At 39.4% G+C, this 18462-nt stretch overlaps 2 protein-coding genes across 2 annotated transcripts in view; both read right to left on the bottom strand.

Annotated features, from left to right (window-relative positions):
• Positions 1 to 2703: 2703 nt before the first annotated feature.
• Positions 2704 to 12429, bottom strand: LOC106891000 (cell cycle control protein 50C-like). Its single transcript, XM_014947151.1, has 7 exons — positions 12107 to 12429; positions 11170 to 11280; positions 9832 to 9933; positions 8356 to 8446; positions 6525 to 6662; positions 5155 to 5364; positions 2704 to 4045 (listed from the first exon to the last, which is right to left on the bottom strand). Exons 1-7 carry the CDS (start codon positions 12317 to 12319, stop codon positions 3858 to 3860), a joined length of 1053 nt encoding a protein of 350 aa, XP_014802637.1. The 5' UTR covers positions 12320 to 12429; the 3' UTR covers positions 2704 to 3857.
• A 1173-nt stretch (positions 12430 to 13602) lies between these two features.
• Positions 13603 to 18462, bottom strand: part of CMSS1 (cms1 ribosomal small subunit homolog (yeast)) — a 30717-nt gene continuing 25857 nt past the window's right edge. The window contains exons 9-10 of the mRNA XM_014947307.1: positions 17650 to 17738; positions 13603 to 14312 (exon numbers count right to left, since the gene is read on the bottom strand). Coding sequence (XP_014802793.1) covers positions 14229 to 14312; positions 17650 to 17738 — 173 coding nt within the window. The 3' untranslated portion in view covers positions 13603 to 14228. The remainder of the gene's footprint in view (positions 14313 to 17649; positions 17739 to 18462) is intronic.

Below are 18462 nucleotides of genomic sequence, written 5' to 3'. Positions count from 1 at the left end.
CTTTGTCCAGTTTTCCATTTATTCTACATCCACTCACCAAAACAAAACAAAACAAAATCAATAAATAATATCCTCCTTTATTTATCTTGAAAAAAAGATGGGGAAAAGAAAAAAAGAAAAAGAAAAAGAAAAAGAAAAAGAAAAAGAAAAAGAAAAAGAAAAAGAAAAAGAAAGAGAAGAGAAGAGAAGAGAAACGAAAAGCAGCACTTTCTAGTACTTTAAGCATCAATGATACCATACATTTCAGTCCACCAAACTTAAACCCCATTTCTGACATGCATCCTTCTTTTTTTTTGAGAGTGAAGAAAATAGGCAAACTTCCATGAGCTCAAAAGGACAGATTATATGGCAATGATGCAAGACAAGGCTTTAAGTAGCAGCAACAAAGGAACCAGCATTTTCCTCTGAAAGCAAACAAAATATTTTTAGTATTATGCTATTTTCTGAAGTGCTGGCATCTGCAGGAAAGGGATTCAAATAATTTAATAATTTCAATATGCCAAAACATTACAAATAATGGATAGAAGCCTTCTATGCCTTAGTAATGTAGCACTCATGGTGGTGCTGTTGATTTACACTTTCCACGTACAGCCCTTAATTTTATTCAGCAATCTTAAACCGGGACATCTTTGTACTGAGTTGACCTCTTATATAAAAAGGCCCACTTACTCTTGCTGGAAATATGCTTGATAGGTAAACTGATTAAAATTAAATTTTGAAGAGTTTTACAAAGGCTTTTTTTTTTTTCCCTTTACTCAAGACACATAATCTTAATTTATAAGATCAAATGTGCAAGGAAACACTCCAGGAATTTTAACAGCAATTTGTACCTCAGCAAAAATGGAACATCTCTGGTTCCTTCATACCTCTGCTCTCCACATCTCAGGATGCTTCCCTTGATCAATTTGACTTAATGATCTCCTAATGGCCAGAATAAATTAATTCAAAAATCACACTAGATTTTTGTCTGGAATCATGCTTCCTGCTGGTCTCAGCAGCTGACAGAAGGGGACAATCCCCTGAGACATGGCACAATGAGGAGCAATTAATGACGGCTTTAACTGTCTGTTATGTTAGGCCAGTCCTTCAGCCAGGACTCTCACTTCTGTTTCGAAGAAACACTCTCCTGCACGAGAATAAGGCAGCAGCAGCAGCATAAAACAACTCCAACAAGCATTTCATATTCCACAATACTACCAGTATAAGTAGTATAATAAGTTCCAGTTCCACTGAGGAACACATCTACAAAATTTTCTTAAAAAGGCATATTCATGCAAGCTCTGGCCCAAGGGGCAGACGGACAGCATAGCTGTAGCACTGGCACAAAAGGCAGTGTAGGGAGGTTGCTAAAACTTTATTTTCCACCCTTTTGAGCACGGCGGATTCCATCTGCTGGGAGTAGTTCATCAAAACTGCCATTCCCGTTGCTCTGGCCTGGCCAGCCCCATCCCGAACGCCAGGACAGACACTGCAGAGCTGCTGAGTTAACAACAGGAGCTGCCACAGCTCCAGCAGCAGCTTCCAAGGACTCTGCTCAGAGGGTATAAGAAAGATGCAAGACACATTTAAAGCTGTGGCAAGAAGAGAAAGAGGTTTTGGGTTATAAACAAAGACTTAGACAACTTCCATAATAATAGAAAGAGGAAGGTTTGTTGTTTAAAGACAGGTTTTCCCTATGGAGGGGTTTGAAAGCACTTTTACTTTTCAAGAAAAGAGGTTATTGCACAAACCTCTGGGAGATAATGGGCAAACCGTAAGCACTGCTTGCTACACTGTGTTTTCTAAATAAGTTTTTTTTCTGGACGACAATGACTCACTGAAACACATACCTCATTATTCAGTCTCCTCTTACTAACATTTTTACCAGATACTTCATGAAGAAATAAAATCAGTGACAATTACACTGTGACTTAAACACCCAGATGACATATCATATCCTGAAAGTCAGTTTCTTGAAGGATTTAAAAAAAAAAAAAGAAAAAAAAGGAAGGAAGGAAGGAAGTTAAAAAAGAAAGAAGCTCCCGTGGTCTGTTTGGTGCCAGAAATCCTAAATTCAGCTCTGGCAGCAACTCCCATCAGGGCTTTCCAGAGGGCTGCATGGGATTACATTTTCAAAAGGACTTAAAAGGTTTAGGAGCATGTCTCATTGTTAAAAGTGATTTAGACTAATGAGCTTAAGCATTGCTAAATGTACTGCTACATGCTCTGTCTTGTCCACTCCAGTCAGGGGCAGGGTTCTCCCACATCTCCTGCCAGATTTAGATGCAAGGGTTTTAAATACTGGAATCCCAATTCTACAGCTTTCTGATGGAGGTGACTGGCCCTGGCCAGGAAAAGGAGACGGGGACAGGCACCTTGGCCCAGCAGGTCAGCATAAACCAGTGATGGAGCGAGATTGTACTAACAGGCTGGGGCTGTGAACTGGGGCAGCACCCCTGCTGCTGCTGGTGGCACAATTACAAAGCAGAGATTAAACGAAACATACCTTCTGTGGCTGCAAACAGATTCACCAGAGGCCATCTCTCAAAAGTCACAAGCTCCTAAGTGCCTGAGACACTTCTAAAAGCAGACATGAATGCTCTTGGCACGCACCCTCCCTGTGCCACATTCCCTTCTCTTGCTCTAGGTTTGTGATTTCTTTCTTGTTTTCAGTGTGGATATTTTTTTCAGGGGAGGGGGAGGGTAAGGCACACAGAATACTGATCAAAGGACTTAAAGTGCTTTATTCCGTTTACACTTTTGCAACAGAAAAATTATTTTAAAAAATTCAGATGTACCATGGTGTACTTGACCTAAATTCTTCAGTGCTATTCCTACATCTTGTGAGAGACTGGAAATAACTCCTAAATGTGTAAAATTTTGAATGTGAAACATGAAAATTGATAAGCCTGCTCACGAGTTGCAGTGTTTACTTTCTGAAAATGAAGCTGACAGATTTTCCGATGCTTTGTTTTCTATTGTCAATAAGTCACCACACCACAGAAACAGGGGCTTGAAAGGGGAAGAGACGTAAGGGTTTGTGAACTTTTACCCAGAAGGTTGGGGTAGGTAGGAGTTCAGTTGTGTCCTAATAGTTATATTAGGTAGATATTTCTGCCAAAAAATTTAGCATTAAAGAAGCTTTTAATTTAAGCTTTCTATTCGATCATAATTTAAAAAATGTGTTCAGTCAGTGTTTTGATGCCTTCTGGCTTTGCGGGTTAGTCTCAGTACCTAGATAAAACCAATAAAGTGGGTTTAAACAAACCAAACTCCTAAAAATCACCCTGTATTAAATCATATATCAAGTATCAAACTGTGATGCATATGCTGTGCTAAACTGGTTGCTTTTTCAGGATAGCTGAAAACACTACATAAAACCTAAGCCAAGCCATTTCAGCCCACGCATATGGCCCACAAACAGAGTTTAGCACCACATTCTACCTGCTCAAGCTTTTTGTTGGATCAAGATCTCACTTTTTACCCACCCAAAGATTCCTTTAAGTCAAGAGAAATGTTCTCTGAATTAAGGGCTGAATACGAAATGAGTATGGACCCTTATTCTGGCCAGACATTACTACCTTATAATTCACTTACCATTGCAATTTTAAACCACTAGACTATCTGTTGTTTGAAGCTCATATCGCTACAAGTTTCCTAGGAAACAAATTTAGGAGTACACATACATTAAGAAGAATGCAGCCTCAGGCAAGTTGGGTTTTGGATGATGGAATGGCACTGCCCCTCAATTTGCTTATGTTCACCAAACCTGTTACTGAAACAGATCCTGAGCTCAGGGGAAAGAATGAAAGGTCTGTGCTGCATGTTCTTCGTTCACACCACACCTTTGCCTTTGTTCAGAAAGCCAGGGAACCTTATTACTTCTGAAAATATGTTTTCTTTTTTCTGAGCTTTAAGTGGATGGCAGTTATGACAAAACCTGCCAGGGTTGCTGCTGTGCCAGTAACCACGTAGGCAATTCCCAGGAATGGGTTACTTCCTCCACTCCATACCACAGTTGAAAGAATCACATGCTTCCTCCCCTTGAATTTGGTAACAGGGAAATCTGACAGAAGGATGTTAAGGTTTCACTAACAAAGTTTAGGTTATTTCCAGGAGGAGAAAAGTAGCAGCAAATGCTCCAAAAACCTTTCCAAGACATAAAGCGTCTGGAGTTCTGCATTTGCTGCAAAAATTCCTTTAACTTATCTGTGATGCCTCTACTATTCTGGGTCCAAAAACCCAGAAGCAGCTGGTGGTAAGAAATCTAGTTATTTTAGATACAGTCTCTGTGTGAATGTGGAAGTACTTTTTTTTTTTTTTTCATTATAAATGGCAGACTCATAATTTATGTAACTGCAATTGTGTAAATTTGCTATGAAAACTCAGCTGAAAATGAGCCTTTTGGGCAGCTTATCATGATGATACTCCACATATTCTCACTGAGGGGAAGTGCTCACCTCTGTCCAGTATGTTGTATACCCAGAATGTTATATTATTTTACCTTTCATCTCTCCACAAGGAAGCTTTCAGAATAGAACTGTTCTACAACATTTAAAACCATAGCTTTATTGGCTGAGCGAGAAGAGAAATTTATAGGCATCTTCACATAACTCCTGCTGACAAAACAAGTGCTTTAGTCAGCAAAGTTCACGCTGTTCAGCATGAGAGGGCATTTTCACCAGCACAAAAGTTCCTGTCAGCACATGGCCCAAATCTGACTGAGAGATCTGCTGACACTGACATCCCGCACAGCCCTCAACGGCAAGGATACCTCTGGCACTGCCTGCACCCCAGTAAGGGTGCCTACACATCTGATTAGGCCACTATTAAAGATTTCAGCTAAAACATCACCCTCAACCATCTTTTCAGGTTCCCACTCTTCAGTTTTACCCTTTGTGTAAAGCTCCTATGTGCTCTCTCCAGCCAAAAGTAGCCCCCTTAGAAGTCAAATCCAAAGTAACGAGCTACCATTTGAGTAATATGTCTTAACTCCATCTGCATGGGCTAAAGAAAACCCACTTGTAGTGTCTCATCACCCTCTAAACTAGCTCTTTTCACAGTAATTGAGTTTGGGGTGTTCTGCTCGGTTTCTTTGCTGTTTAACTATAAAAATCCCATCCACTTACATCTTGTCATAAGTATCTAATAGTCTTGGATAAAATGAAAGGATACTATAGGAAATACGAAAAGTGTAATTCCCTGCTGGGAGACCATCCGCAAACTGCCTTATCCGTTTGACACGACGGTAAAGATTCCTGAACGTGGCAAAGGCTGACACTCGCATCCAGATAATGAAGTCATCATTTATATAACCATTGTTCCTTTCATCTTCCTCATCTAACAGATATACTGGCTTCTGCCAGTAAGGAGGTCTTGCTGTCCCTGATGAAAAAAAAAAAAAAAAAAAGAGGGCTAATTTCAAACGAAGATATTGGTTTAAATGCTTTGTTGGATTGTGATCTAAACCTGAAAATTGAAAGGAAAAAGTCTACATGTTTGATGCAGCTGAAAAAAAAAAAAAAAAAGAGACCAGGAAAGACATATTATCAGTAAAAACAGTGGTTGGTGACTAATTTCTGGGCCTACTTACAACAAACACAGAATGAGAGATATGGAAGAGATGCAAGACTCTGTCCAGTATTGAAAAATTATACATGCTAGATAACACTTTTCACCCAAGCACCTCCAGTCGCCTCAAACATGAACGAAGAGAGTTTAGCAGTACCCAGGGGTTGCTACACATTAGAATCTTCAAGCGCAGGAAAAACAAAGTGACTTGCACAAATGAAAACGCTGTCTATTCTGGATTCTTGCCTTTTCAGCAAGTAACATGCTCTGTATAATGAGGACCTTGCCTTCATTTCTATACATTAACTTGTTCCTGTACTAGCAGAAAGGCACCTTGTTGCAGCATAATGGCACAGTCTATGATATTTAGAATCTGTCAGGTGAAAAACTACTTAGATCATTAACTCTTGGCATATTGCATCCAGCACAGCACTGCCCAGATCCAGAAGAGGGAGCTTTTTAGTCCCACTTCAATGCAGGTCAACCATAACACGGAAAACAGCCCTAGGAAACAGCTGTTTGAAAGAGCTAGTGACAACGGCAGCCTCACTTGTCTCATAATTGCCTAAGAATCTTGCAAAGGCATGAAGAAGGAAAGATGTGACATGCAATTCTCCTTCACAGATGTTTTCAACAGGAAAAAAATAAAGTGACTGCATCCTTGTTTCTCTGGACAGACTAAGCATTACAAGAAATGATACAGAAGGGTGTTGACGTGTGCTAACTTCAGTCTTCCAAAATTACTTTCTCCCAATTTCTATGGTCAGTGATTAAAAAAAAATAAATAAAAAAGAAGCGATATTTTGGCTAAGTCTGCCTTCTGCGCTCAGTTACACTCTAAAGCTGCTTCTCCAACCTGCTTTAGGAGGTATTTCTCCCACAGGTAATTTGTCCCAGAATGCGAGACCCTCACACGTCGGGGGGAGGCAGGGAAGCCATTGAAAAATAAGGAATAGTATTGGAACCATTCTTACCTGCAAATGCAGAAGAGAGATTGTACGATTCTGGATTGCGAAATTTCACATTTTTATCTGTCCACCAACTGTTTCCAGTCTTCAACAGAGGTACTTGAATAACAGATGAGTTAAGAATGTAAAAAAGATCAATAGTATCTGCAGGGAATACAAGAAGTAATACGTGTGAGTAAAAGACAGTCATTGCAGTTGCAGCATGACTAACATAACAAAAACTGTCACATTGAAGCATCTTTCCAGTCAATAGAAACAGAAAAAAAAATCCTGGGAAAGGTTTTATCATGACTGTTCACAGAGCACTGTACACTCCACAAGAAGAATTAAGGTTCCAGAGCCTTAGAACTTCGGAAGTTTTAAAGACTGAACGTATTTCTATCAATAATCCTACTGGATCCCTGTGTAGAAATACGTGCAAGTATCGCATGTCTGTCAACTCCTGTGTGATTAACTTCTTTGCAAATCACTTTTGGAGCTCTTTAGGTAGTTACAGAACTTACTCTCCTTGTTAGTGTTCCCGAGCATTTCTTTGACAGTTATCCTAAATTGGTTGCTTTGCTGTATATCATGTGTTTTCAGGGAATAGGGGAGAGGTGAAAGCACAGTCAAAGGAATCCATGATCCTTTAGAGAAAACTTTGCTTCAGTTTTATGCTAATTAGACCTTGTCTACCAACTTGGACATGAACACTTCCTTCAATTGAAAAACATTTAGTTAAAATTGTGCTTAACCGTGCCATTCTGTTTCAGCTAGAAAAAAAGCTCTTGCTTTTATCCATTATATTTTCCTATTTAGATGAGTTAAACATAAGGCAAAACCATCTATGTAAACACCTAGGCAGCCAATGAGATGACAGGCAGGGATAGTTAGATAATATAGATGGGGAAGGGCTGGTTTTTAGGAAACACAAAAAACACAATTCAACTGCATGAGCATCAATGAAAACACACCTTTTTTTTTTTTTATCCTGCTACAAAACATGTGTTCACACAACTCCTTAAGGCTCAGACACACTCTTCTGAGTAAGTGAATATTCTGTGCGCCCCACTGTGTCCCCAGCTGTTTGCGACAGGTTTATTAACAGGAGTTGCTATTCTCTGAGTTCTGCCTACTTAACTGCTTGTCTGACTGCTCCCTTACCTGCTAGCTTGGGCTAAAAACCGTTCCCATGGGAGGATCTTGGCCATCTTCCTCATTTTACAACAGAAGATTAGAGAGCAATTAGACAAAGGGCTAAACTGTAAAAAGTGAATGGGAAGCACAGCAGAGGGACAGAAATGAGCTACCAGAGGGGGGTTTCAGACATCACCAGCAGCTGGAACATTTCATCACACTTGGCACTAAGGACTGATGCAAAGGCAGACACTGGGAGGTTTATCTTCAGTGTTTTAAAATCTTACAATCCCTAGTTCTCTGCAACCCCACAGATCCAAAAGGTCCAAACCAATGTGAAGAACACATCACCTCCTTCTAAGCACACCACTGTGGGAAGGCAGAATCTGGGCTCTCCCATCACTGTACGAGAATGTATTTTTTAGCAAGGAAGCACACTAAATCTGTTGTACCATCATTTCTTATTTCACCAGCAACTCAAATACTTAGTCTTGTTGGATATTCACATTGAAGAGGTCCTTAATAAGTGAAAAATCTTCCTCAGTTTCAAAGGGGCGAGACACTAAACAGGAGAAATCACAGACCCATATTCAGCACAGCAGCACCACCAAAGAAAAACTTTTGCAGGAGAAAGATCTTCCAATATCAGGACTCAGGGACTGGGGTAACGGAATAGTTTTACCTGGAAATTAGTATGCAGATGTGGAAGGTACCTACTTACCATTGAACATGCTGTTGGCAATAGCGCCACATGGAGCCATGGGTGTCCCATTTCGGTAGGTGGTGAAGGGTGTGCAGTAGCTCTTCTGAATCTGTATTCAAGATCACAGAAAAATCAGGCACAAAACCTGGGGGTTTTGTTTTGGATTGCTGGTGTTAATGTTCTCCTCCCATACCTTCTTCTGAAAAGCCACTGAATAATTGAGTCTCCAGTACCTTTTGGTCACATTAGAGATACATCCATATGAATGGGTTTGCAGTTGAAGACCTTCTATATCACAGTAAGTAAATTTAAGGTCTTCAACAAAGTCTTCTGTGGACTTGCAAACTTCAGACTACAAAAACTCACTTGGGGATCTCCTACTGTAACATAGCTACAATTAAAAATGTTCCTGTGAAACCTTGGTTTACCCTAGAACACCTTGTTTTTCCTTCTTTTTAATTTTGATCTGGACTGCTTCACTGGTGGAGACCAGCAGATGCGCTTAGCCATATTACTGCAGTTCTGTGTGGGGAAGTCTTGAAGTATGAAAACACAGCATGAAAACCAAAGGCCCATCTCAAGTTTATCACATTTCTCCTATCCCAGTTCATGAGAAGCCATAAATCTTCCGATTTAAACACAGAAACGTTTTCAAGTAACTCTAAAAAGCTCTGTATCTGATTGGCACAAAAGCCAAAAGCAGTTGCACCTGGATGCAAACAAACAAGCTGAACTGGACACCTGGAGAAGCAGATGTATGGGGAAAGTGTCTTGAGAGTTACATGAAGCATTTTATAAAAACAACAGGTTATTACAGCACAGTCATCATATCTACTGAGAGGATAGTGTGTAGCCTGTGTGTATATTAAGAAATGCTACTTTTAAGATGAAGAAAACATGGTTTAGATTTGTAAGTAATAAAACTGAATGCAATGACTGCATTCTCCAACTTCCTTATGCAGGTGACATTGTATAGCCTCCTCCTTAGACCTCTAAGCTGCATGCTTCAGAACACTACATGATCACTGATTTCACCATGAACCTTTTCCTCCTCCTTGTCCTCTTCCAAAGCCAGATGGAAAAATGAAAGACTTAAAATAACTTAATTCCCAAATCCTATAATAAATGCACAGCTTAAAACATTTCCGGCTACGACAACTTAAAACACCAGAAGGAAAAGCTTTCTGTAAATTTATTTGAAAAAGAGAATGTATTTTTAATCATCATCCCTAGAAGATGCAAGTTTGAGAATTGCAACACTGGCCTGATGTCTTTTATTTATCCCCTCAATCTTCCTTTCTTATTAATTTATTAGACATAATGGTCCTAACAATCATAAAAGCAGAGACCAAACACTGAAAATATGTTCCTCCTTATTATTCCCTAGAGCTATCTTAACAAACTTAACAGTTACGCCTCGTTAGTTCTCCATATGGTCAAAGATGCACCTGACGGAAATACTGATGATCTTGTAATATAAAGAAGAAAACTTACATTTACATTTCGACCCAGCAATTGTGCATCACTTCTTGATATCACATATCGACGGTGGTTTTGATAGAAGTTTTGCAGACCATAGTACATAAACACATCACCCTAGAAATCAAGGATAAATACCTTCAGTATTCATGTTCATGCAGTCAAAAAGAAATCCTATTACTTGCTAAAAAAGAGAGGGAAAGAGAGTACTCAATTCATATTTAAGTGTTGGTAATTACACTCTAAGCAATCACTTCAGAGGATACTGGCTAGAATCTAGTCTTTACCCTAAATGAAAATTTTAGCATTTTGGCACAACATTAAACATACCTTAAATCACCAAATGAAACCTACACCAAAAATGCCTGATTATTATTTTACTCAGGATGCACGAACCTGCAATGGCTATGAATAATTTTGTGGAGACAAGACACTACTTTTCCACAAAAGAAGGTGCACAGAGGACTTCAAAAAGTACCCATTAACTCTTTATTCCTTCAGATTTTCTGAAAAAAAGGCTGCTTCTCATCAATTATTTGAATGCTTCAGAAAGTTTAGTTCTGTAATTAAAAGGGGAATGCTAGGCAGACAAACACAGGCAAAAAAGAGGATTATTAAACTATAAAAAAATTATTCAGTTAAGTAAACTTCTCATCACAAACATCAGTGTAATCTGAAGAATTACAGAGTATTTTAACAGCCTCTTCAATACTGAATAATCCTAAGGTGACTTTCTAATTTAAATTGCACAGTAATTTTAAGGGATCATTTATGCAGTAAGATCTCTTTGGCAGAACATGAAGCATTTTAACATTCTCAGCAACATGACCCAGTAGTTTAGGCCAGGAAATGAAGGATACTTTTCCCAAATGAAACTGCAGAATGACATAGCTAGACTTGAATTATTTCAAGGACCTTGAGGATTAACAGCATAACCCTACTACAGGGCTTTGCTTATGACAAGTGGTCAGAGCTTCATATTTCCTTCTCATATGAGAGCTCAGCAGCCCAGTGACAACTAAGCCCAGGGCAAGAGCAAGGGTTTGCTACTGACTCAGAGAGAGATACAGAGAGAAGCCCCCTCCAATCTAACACCATTTCCCCCATCCCCATCTTCTCCTTAGACATCTCCCAGCCAAGGACACAGGTAGCCTGATCTTGATTATTTTTAACATGTACCAACACAAATAGCAGAGGCAAAAGTGTAAAATTTTGAATATTTCATGTTTTTAAAAAGTACAAAGAAAACGTAGTCAGGAGCTCTACAGAGCAGAATTAGTGTATTTTATCATATAGGTACATAAATAACAGGAGGTACTAAGCAACCTGAGTTGGTTTCTCACATACACTTACCAATATACCTTCCTTTAGTGTGAAATTAATAGAGCAGTGGCATTCCTTATTCCAATTAGAGGAATTTTCACGGAGTTTTGAACATTCTGAGCATTTCTCTGTATAATCAATCTGTCAGAGAACAAGCAGAGATACCGCAATAAAGGACATGCGCACAGGAAAAAGCTACTGGTTTAGCTCCAGGACTTCTCAGAGCTCCAGGACTTACTTCTCAGAGCAGCTCCTTTCTAAGTGACTCTGGACTGCCAGAAACGCTGTTAAAATTCAACAGAGACAGAAAGCCAGGACTTGGCCTCAATGAACATTCACAAATTTTATCCCTAGTTTAAAGCTGGTTTAGAGCTTTTTGATGACTGCTGCAGAACCTCCACATCTGCTCCTTGGCAGAGGAGTGCTGAGTGAAGAATACTTCTGCAGTTTGGTCTGGCTGACCAAGTAATGCTTGACAAATCCCCACATGCATTATGGCCCGGCCAGGGTGTAGTGCTAAGTTTCAGCAGCAACCAGGAGTCCATTAACTTCACCTTGTTAATCAACCTTGTCTCCAGGAGGCATTTAAACAAAAGACCTCCCTGCATTTTAAGATTTTGCCCCAGCAAACATGTATGTTCTTCTAGGACCAAACACTATCAAAGGGATTAATTTATTTCCCTTCAAAAACCCAGGAAGTAACAACATTTCAGATATTCAGTGGCAATAATTACCACCCATATTTCAGCTATTACCACCCAGTTAACCACCCAGTGCTCGGATTTTTTTAGTGACCAACTACCTCTGGGGATTTTCACAGGAATACTGGTTGCTGGACACATGTCCAAGGCATGAAGCCATTACTATCATCCTTAGCCAGAAGCAAAAATTCAAAGTCTTTTCCCTCCTTCCCTTCCCAGTTTCTTCTTCGTGGAACATCCAAGAACACTACTATCCCCAAACCAACCTGGATTTCTCTGACGCTGTTTGCAGACAGTATGAGGCAGACTCCCACCAAAAGGCAGAACGCGCCTGTGAGAAAGAAGCTGGAGAGCACAGTCGCAATGGTCAGCTGGGGCTTCCAAGCTGGTAGCTTCTGTTGTTTGAATGCACTGTTATCCGGACATCTGGAAGGACGTGTCTCTTCTTCTTGCGGAGGACAACTCGTCTTGTTTTTCATTTTCTTCTTGGTGAGAGGAAGGAATAATATACTTGTGCTGGAGAGTGTTTAAGCTGAAACACTGTCCTTACTGTTGGGAGACCGTATTGTTTGTTCAAACATGCATTATGGCCAGGAATTACTTATTAACTAGAGCTCTCTCTTCCTCATTTTCTACATTTGTGCCTGGATCCCCATGATCAGTGTGTACCAATCAAACGGTTGTGTACTTTGGTCAGGGTGTCCAGTTCATGCCTCCTGGAAAAGCTTAAATATATCCTTTTTTCCTGCCCCACACTTAAGTCAGATTTTTTATGTCTTATTCATTTGCAGAGATACTTTCAGCTATACTGGAATTTCTGTGTCATCTCAGACGCATTGTTTCTTCTCTCTTGACTTCCATAGTTGCCCTGCTAACAGGCATGGCATACAATGAAAGGAGCTCTACTCCAATTCCACTAGGGAGGACTGCACTGGACAGAAAACATTGCTTTGGAAGACCAAAACAATTTTCTTAACCTACTACATTCATTGCTATTGATTCAGATTGAATTTAATCGAATCTGAATTCAAACCGACCAAGAAGGCCAATGGCATTCTGGGGTGCATCAGGAAGAGTGTGACCAGCAGGTCAAGGGGAGTTTATCTTGCCCCTCGATTCTGCCCTGGTGAGGCTGCATCTGGAGCACTGTGTCCAGTTCTGGGCTCCCCAGTTCAAGAAAGACAGGGAACTGCTGGCGGTGGAACAGCAGAGGAGCACAAAGATGCTTTCCTTACAAGGAAAGGCTGAGGGACTTGGGTGTTTTTAGTCTGGAGAAGGCTGAAGGGGGGGATCTGATCAACACCTATAAATACTTAAAGGGTGGTTGTCAAGAGGAGGGACCCAGTCTTTTTTCAGTGGTACCCAGTGACAGGACAAGAGGAAATGGGCACAAACTTGAACATAAGAAGCTCCATCTAAACATGAGGAGGAACATCTTCACTTTGAGGGTGGCAGAGCACTGGAACAGGCTGCCCTGAGAGGTGGTAGAGTCTCTGTCTCTGGAGATGTTTAAAACCCACCTGGACAAGTTCCGGCGAAACCTGCTGTGGGTTGACCTGCTTTGGTCCCTTCCAACCCCGTATCATTCTGTGATTCTGTAAAGTTGTAAAAAGGTTACCTGTTCTTTATTACAAAAGTGCAACCAATTCTCAGAACATCTGATTTTGATCAATGGCTTTCCAAAATGCTGATGATTTGCTCATCTCTATTCATCTGAAAAAAACACCCCATCCATTCTCTACTATCCACAATGACAACAGAATCAGCCAGAAATCACTTCCTTTTAATTTAAATGGACAAACAGAAGAATATTTTTGCACACTTCAACAGTTTAACTAAAATAAAGTCTTGATATACAGTTAATTTAATATGTAACAGCAAAAAATAGCATTTGGCCAGCTCCAGAATGGATAGGTGAAAAAATACCATTTTGACAAATTACTGAAATTCATACAACATTTTCTAAGATCCTTGAAGGCAAGAACCAGATTACCACTCTCGTGAGAGACGTAAATGTCTCCTGTGGGACAGCAGAGGGAGATAACAGAGAACTGGGTTGTACAAAGAGTTTCACACCCAAGTTTGCTCTTCTTCAAACTCTTAAAAGTGACATACAGTAGTAAACCTAGCAGGTGAATGCAATGTAACTCTAATTTCAGTATCACATTGTTCTTGTAATAAAAAATATACTAAAATTAGAAACAAAACTTCTGTTTTATTATTAAAAGAAAAGGAAACTCGGAAAAAGTTGCAATGCGCATTCTTTCTGTACTGATAGACCTCCAAAAAGTCCAAATTCTTCATTCCATCATCTGTTAATCATTTTCCAATTGTAGAAAGGATAATAGTAAGATGCAGCTGAAAATTACTTCCTTGTTGGTAAAACCATTAAAAGAGTCCCAGCTTCACAGCCCCCTCTCTGCAGAGCTTTATAATACTCATCTCCAGCAGGTCAATTGTTTCTTTCTTTATCTGAAGAAAACAAAAATCAATGAAAGCATCAAAAGTTATTGATAATGCTTTGGCTAAATAGAATTATGTATTTACTCAGGCACCTTGCTATAGGACTAGAAATTAAAGAAGAGGTTCCTGTACAAGGTCCTGAGCTGTAGAATGTTTCCACTTTGTAAAATAGCTAGCATTTGCTCTGTAATCTCAAAGTACATCTATGGCTCGTGAAGTCCCATGTAACACGGCTACAGAAAAGTTGTCATTGTAATGGAGTACAAGAGGTAAGAGGTCCATCCTGGGCTGCAAAATCTTTGTGGGACTTTCCAGAGTATCAACCTGTATCAAGTAGTCCAAGGGCAGTACTGCACTGCAACAGCCACAACATTGTCTGCGTCTGAGACGCTGAAAGAAAGTGAGCATGAAGGTCAGGTGTCCATGTGCTGCATGCAAAGTACTTTGGTTTATGACATGGATATGGCTGTAGTTTATTACTTATCTACAGATAAAAGACAAAGGTAAATTGAGAGTAAATATTGACTACATATTTCAGCAGGCACACGAGATTCTCGATCATCATGGTGAGTCCAGAGTCTCCTCAGAGCTTCCTCTTCCCACTTACAAATAACTTTACTGCAAGTTTTCTCTCAGGACTGTATGCGCCTCCACTTTGCACAGGAATAAATGATGTGAGAAAGTCTGATGAGTCTTTGATTCCACACTGGATGTGCTATGTGAGGGTGAAGACAGTTGTCTTTCTCTCACAAGTCCATTTCTTATAAACCTTTTTACTTTCATGAAGCCTGAAACTTAAACTTTCTGTATTTTCAAACTTACTCAATGCTCAGTGTTTGTATTGTTTGCAGACAATACAATATTATCTTTTGTTGTAAAAACTCCATTTGAATCTTACAAACAAACAATTCAAGGAGCAGATTCAGCTTTCTTGCCATCAACCTCTACACACAAAGCTTCCAAAGTGGGTGGATTGTCCTTTGGTCAGATCAGGAAGTATACAATCAATTTTTATTTAAACTTTTACGCTTTGGTATAACTCAAGCCTGATAAACTCATTCACTCAACCTCTGGGTTCTCTTTTCTTTTTATTTTTTTGTCTCCATTGTTTGGGATGAATGAAGAGGGAGACACAGAAACAGAGAAAAAAATCAAACAGCATTAACTAATGAGATGTTGAGGTAACTGAAAGACCAATGGATGAGGGCATTCTCCATTATTTGGATATGACTGGATACAGGACTGTCATGTGGTTAAATTCATATATATATATATCAGAATATACCACTGTATACATAATTCTCCATTAGATATATGGTGAGTACAAAAACAGCATGTAGAGGGACATGTGTTCCAGCTGTTCTTGCATCCTGGTGCAATTACAATGACATCTGGTAATGCAGTACCTTAAATATGCATAGAAATTATTGACAACGGATATTTGTACTGAAATTGGCTCAGTATGCCTTGTTTCCCATTTTAAGGCCACAATTTTGCCTCCACAACTAACGTGGGATGAAATAAATAAGTAACTGAAACTGCCAATTCCTTAAATTATGTTTTTGGTACTGTAATTCCTTTCTTTGAGAAAACTTATGACTATTCTTAGCATGTATTTGACATTTTTTATACAGGTAGGGGAGTAAGATCCCCTGATTATGAAGACTGTATTCTGTATTTCAAGTCTGCAAGTTGCCAAAACATCCCCTTGGTTTCTACTGTGTTAAGATGCCTAATCTCTAAAACATTATTTGGGTATCTTTCATATTATTTTTTTAATACATTTTTTATTTTTTTACTGACATTCCTAACAAATAACTTTCAGGAATCTGCCTGCTGTCTGCAGCAGGACAAACAGCTGCAAGATGCTGTACTTACATAGCTCAAGGTGTCAAAAACCTTTCTGTATGTTGTATTACCTGAATCAAGTGCCATTTCGAAGACTTTTCTGTAATCATACATTTATCCCTTGTGCTAATGCTATATATGAAAGTGTAACATTCTTTCTTACTTGGTTTCAACTTGAACTAAGCCTTAACATTTTGATGTTAAGATAGCTTAAGATTTTCCCTTGATAAAATACAGCTGGCTTCACAATTTTTGGCCTATGTTCTGAGACAGACATGCAGAAATGCTGTGATGCTACCTACAGTGAGTTGAAAGGGGTAGTTTAGGCTTGCAATAGCCCAAGATCAAATAATAGTAAGATAATCTTCAGTCTTTTGATGTGGATCACCTACAGTCTTCTGTATGTATATTGAGCTGACTCAAAAAAATCCGTCCCGCTGCAACCAGCACCTTTTGTACTACTGTCTTGGGCTAATATGTCTGTGAATTCATGTCCTGTGTTCCTTAATAAAAGTACAGGTAAGTGTAAGGAGCCTGATGTATTTACCACAAGAGGGAGCCTTTTTGCTGCTTCATTTCTGCAATGTATTTTTTTTTTTGTGGGGTGCTTTATCCATGATTATTAGGAATGTGTATCTTTCTGTACGTGGGACTGTAAAATACAGCACATTCAAATACACAGACAAATGCAGAGAAGGATTAATGACTGATAATTTGTTTCATCTGTGAAACAGCTTAATGTTTGTATGCACAAGAAGTCATTTTTCCCTGGAGATTCTGCACATCGGCCTGTTCTAAATGTGCAAAAAATAGGAACATTGTGCTGGAAACTGGGAACTTTTTAAGAACAACTGGTGGTGGAATTTGCCTCTTTCACTCTCTGCTGGCTAAATACCAGCTGATGCCCCACAGTATGGTAAACATGCCTTGTTACAGCAACGAATGTGGAAACTGGATTATAGAATTGAAAAGAATGGGGAATTATCTTAAAAAGAGTCTAAAATGATGGATAGCTCTACACAGCTTGCATCCTACCTCTTGCCAAAAAAACCTCAATGCAACAACTGAAAAATCCCAAAAAACTATCTGTAGATTTATTCACTAGAAGTTTTGTTACTCTCAGATGGAGATAAATAAATGCTTCTCCAAAGTTTTATTTAGTTTTTGAGGCAACTTTTGCACAAAGTCATCTTACTGAGAAAACTTGCTAGGAACAGGCAGAATATGATTCCATCTAGCATAAACAGGAGAAATTCACAGCACAACCATAGAAGTCACACCTGTGACGTGCAACAAAAAAGGAAAAAAAAATCTTCCCCAAGAGGTTAATTTTGAGACCTGAGAGTCCAGACTTACCAGTGAATTGTTGACTTCTTTGTGTTTCTAGACCACTGAAGTCAGTTTTACAGAAATAAAAACTTACTGACCAAGACCTGGACACTAGAATCAAAAGTTATGAATACACAGGATATAATAGATACAGGTGCTTATACAATACCTCAGGGATATCCATCATTCTCCTTAGTTTCTGATCTCTCCAATTCCAATCCAGAATCATATATTTTGTGGAGTTCAAGCACAGGCCATCTAAAAAGACAACATAAATTTTACTGCCAAGACAATATAATGTGCTTATCAAAACGATTTTTGGCTTTTACATCTTTCGCTGTCTGTTCCCTAGGACACTAATCTTTGAACACTTAAGTACTACATTTGCTGGTTGGAAAACTAATGCAGTGACACTGCAAACTCCCTTAACCACATAATCCCATGCCTTTTTGGAAGATAAACACAAAAGCAGAACAACTACTGTTGCCAGGCTTGTCAAGAGCTAACATCCTGCCAGAAAATAATTCCTCAAGCTTCCTCTTGATGAAACCACAGGAGTTGAATTTCCACAGCTGATGAGGAGCTGGTAAGTTACAAGGACCCCAGCCTGAAAACTCCTGTTAATGGGAACTGACAGTGTTTAGCAATTTAAAGGACTGGGTGCTACGTGAATGTGAGTCAGGTCAGTGGTGCTCCTGAAGAATTCCTTTATTCTCCAAACAAATGGTGGTGAAAGAAGAAAAGATCCTTTCTGAACTGGCCGTCTAGCTCTTCCCCTATTTTTTCCCTGGTTTTCTACACTATGTTCACAAATTTTCATACCGATTTTGACTCCTCTCCATTCTCAAGTCACCTGGCACTGCAACATTAAGGTGTAAGAAAAGGACTAGACCTTAGGATAAGATGATACACCTTGTGCCCCTGCTATAAGCTTCCCCATCTAACATGGCAATGTGCCGATATGCTGATATAATATTGGTGG

The sequence above is a fragment of the Calidris pugnax genome, unplaced genomic scaffold (assembly GCF_001431845.1).
Source record: "Calidris pugnax isolate Ruff unplaced genomic scaffold, ASM143184v1 scaffold95, whole genome shotgun sequence".
NCBI lineage: Eukaryota > Metazoa > Chordata > Aves > Charadriiformes > Scolopacidae > Calidris > Calidris pugnax.
Note: the sequence above shows the minus strand (reverse complement) of the source record. Positions and strands in the feature narration are given on the sequence as shown.

Bases quoted from the DNA above. Each gene is read 5' to 3' on its own strand.
- LOC106891000 (XM_014947151.1), bottom strand. From the start codon at position 12,319: ATGAAAAACAAGACGAGTTGTCCTCCGCAAGAAGAAGAGACACGTCCT. The intron at 9,934-11,169 runs GTAAGTGTATGT...CTTGATTTCTAG, and splicing joins CACTAAAGGAAGGTATATTG to GGTGATGTGTTTATGTACTA. The intron at 4,046-5,154 runs GTATCCTTTCAT...TCCTTCTGTCAG, and splicing joins CACTTTTCGTATTTCCTATA to ATTTCCCTGTTACCAAATTC.